The sequence below is a fragment of the Nicotiana tomentosiformis genome, chromosome 7 (genome assembly GCF_000390325.3).
Source record: "Nicotiana tomentosiformis chromosome 7, ASM39032v3, whole genome shotgun sequence".
NCBI classification, from domain to species: domain Eukaryota; kingdom Viridiplantae; phylum Streptophyta; class Magnoliopsida; order Solanales; family Solanaceae; genus Nicotiana; species Nicotiana tomentosiformis.
The window spans coordinates 42,490,734-42,493,861 of NC_090818.1; the positions used below are offsets into that span (position 1 = coordinate 42,490,734).

Genomic DNA, 3,128 nt, shown 5'->3' on the forward strand with positions numbered 1-3,128 from the left:
AGACACTAATAATAAATTGTATAAATTATTATAATCAATCCTTGTTTAAAATGGGTAATATACAAAATTAGGATAATTTTGATAAATAAGTTTCAAATATTGTATAGGAATGAAAAATCTCTAACAAAATCATAAAGGCCAAAAATTACTTTTAGCGTGCAGCCAAAACTATTTACATCTGATAGCCGCAAAAGTATATAAATTTTGAATATATTTTATATATATATATATATATATATATATATATATATATATATATATATATATATATATATATAAAAATATACAAAAATATATTTTTTTGGCTATTAAAATTTTGAAGCCAGCTATATAATGTCATTTCCCAATCACAAAATGTCCAAGAGAATCACGTGAGAGGCACGTGGATGGCAGAAACGCTAAGCTACTCATCCGTTCATCAACACAATCGTATATCTTACTTCTAACATCCAACTCAAAAACCAAAACTCAGCTCAGCCGCAGACCTCATTATCTCTCTGTAAATATCCACTCTCTCTCTCTCTCCTCCCATTATCCACACACGCGCGCTCTCTCTTTCAATGGCTGGTGTGCTGGAAATGATTTCAGTCCCACGCGCCTCGGCACTGCCGTCGTCGTCACTGGCTCCGGTAGCCGGTTCTTCCTTCTCAAGTCCTCGTTCCTCCGTTAGATTCTCTCAATTCAGAGGCCTTAAGATCCAGTCAACTCGCTCATCCGTCTCCACTACCTCATGCTCAAAAATCATTCCCGGACGAGCTCGAATCGTCTGCGAAGCGCAAAATACTGCCCTTGAAGGTAATTATTTTTTAAAATCTTTTGTACTCCTCTATTTTACTATTTTTTTTTACTCCTCTTCATGTTATAGTGTAGCTGTTGAGATTTTTCGGGCTTCTTTAAGCTTGATTTTGCTGAAAGAACTGTTCCACAACATTCAATTCCATAGTAAAGAGTAAATCTTGTTTTTACCAACGGAAGTTTGTAGACGGACGACGAGTTTAGCTTATTTGATATGTGGCTCTCATGGTATAACAAGTAACAGGAATTATATATGTCGTATTTTAAGACAAATTTTACTTGGCGGTGGAATGGCCACCTGAATAACTACTTTCATTCAGCAAGGTGCAGGGTTGCACAAGGAACATTAGTTAATTGATTTGAAGTAGTGAAGATGACTAAAAGCAGACTATTCTTTCTGTTTCTTTGGATTTAGAGTTTCTCGTTGTCGTTGGAAATTCATTGGCCATCACATCGCTGATAAACTAACGGCCAAGTTGTTAGGTACACTCATTTGTGTTTGACTTTTGTGCCTTATCATCAGTGATCAGTCTCTTTTAATAGTTTTCGAATGAAAGCAAAGACATAGCCTCAGAGTTACTGTTTGATTTTTTCTGCACACAGCTAATAAACTCTGGCCAAATTCTAAGGTACACTAATTTGTGTTTTCTGAATAAAACAGGAATTTGTGCGGGAAAACCATCAGTAAAGTGTCAGCTAGTACTTGTGTTAGATGTCCTTTAAAAATCCCAGAACCTAGAATAACGCTTTTACAACCACCAGACACCTGCTGCAGGTGGGGTTGTTCTTTTTTTCCCCTTTTGTTGATATTCCAGCCACCATCCAAACGATCCTTGAGCAACCCTGCCCTGCCACGGTTCCTGCGCTAAGCTCCTTCCCTCAATCTTCCGTAGCTCTTCTTGTAGCTTCTTACTTTTCTTTTTCTTTCTTTCCCTATCTGATAGAAATACTATTTTGCTAGTGGTCTTTAACAACACTATAAAAAGGAACTTGTAGAGGTGTCAAGATGAGCCAATTGAATGTTAAAAGGCGTCACTGGGGTCTCTATGGTGTATTTCCATAAAAATTGCTACTTCCACTTACCTGCTAAAATTCAATGAATATTGTTTGCTATTATGAGCATATTGATTGCTCATGATGAGGCATTCTTTGCTATATTTTAGAAGTACCACGAACTTGAACAATGTTGTGGACACCTATGAGTTACTCGTAAAGCTTCTTTATATCTTTGGGAATAAACATTGTTTGGTACATCAGTGCTTCCTTTCACCTTGTTGAACTTCATTCTTCACCCTTAAGCCTTTTCTGTGCGAAATGTAGATGTTGCACCTGTTACACGAATCGTACATAGTTAGGAATATGGGATTCTATGTTTTCCGATTTGATCTTTGGCCTAATTGACTTGATATAAGTAGCGTAAACAAGTATGATACATCGGCTTCCTTGTCTAGTAAATTACAAATTTGTTTCTCTGGTTTCTGTTTGTGTATAATTAGCCTGGTGCAATATGCGTCTTGTCTAGAGAGCATTGCTTTTGTACCTTCCCCATGATCATTAGGATCTTTTGTTGGTTTAACATGGTTCTTCAAAATTGCAGTGGGTGCTGTTAATGATAAAACATGGAAGTCACTTGTTGTAGAGTCTGATATACCTGTCCTGGTTGAATTTTGGGCTCCGTGGTGTGGTCCATGCCGAATGATCCACCCGGTCATTGATGAACTGGCAAAGGAATATGCTGGCAAGCTTAAATTCTTCAAGCTGAACACGGACGAAAGCCCTTCCACAGCAACCGAATTGGGGATTCGAAGCATCCCAACTGTGATGATTTTCAAGAATGGAGAGAAGAAAGATGCAGTCATTGGTGCAGTTCCTAAATCAACACTAACCACCTGCATAGAGAAATTCTTGTAAAATGGTGCATATATCTTATGAGAATCTTCCTGTTTCTATTTTCCCTCTTTGCCTTTGATGTGGCAAAATTAATTTAGTAAACCTGAAATGCTCCTGTATAGTTCGGTGGCATTATGTTTCCCCTTTAACATTATGTTGGTAGTTGAATGTTTCTGTTGAGTTAGTTTGTAATATTTGGAGGTCTAAAAACTGAACAGGCATATCTATTCGTGAAAGAGTGGCTTTTCAGAAAAGTCATCTCTAAAATTCTATAAATATAAGTAATCTCCTGAAGTAGCGGAAGTTAATTTGCAGTATACAAGACTTTGTTTAATCCTGAAAGGAATTTGCTTGTAAACCCCTGAAGACAATAGGGGCAATATCTCTTAAGGACAGTGTGTTTGACACAGCAAAGTTTTTCTTCTTCAATTTTGTTTCCTATT

The 3,128-nt window shown here is 37.0% G+C and overlaps 1 protein-coding gene across 1 annotated transcript; it reads left to right on the forward strand.

The window, feature by feature from the left end:
• The first annotated feature begins 434 nt into the window (after positions 1 to 434).
• Positions 435 to 2,879, forward strand: LOC104100922 (uncharacterized). Its single transcript, XM_009608288.4, has 2 exons — positions 435 to 795; positions 2,393 to 2,879. Exons 1-2 carry the CDS (start codon positions 561 to 563, stop codon positions 2,704 to 2,706), a joined length of 549 nt encoding a protein of 182 aa, XP_009606583.1. The 5' UTR covers positions 435 to 560; the 3' UTR covers positions 2,707 to 2,879.
• Positions 2,880 to 3,128: the final 249 nt, after the last annotated feature.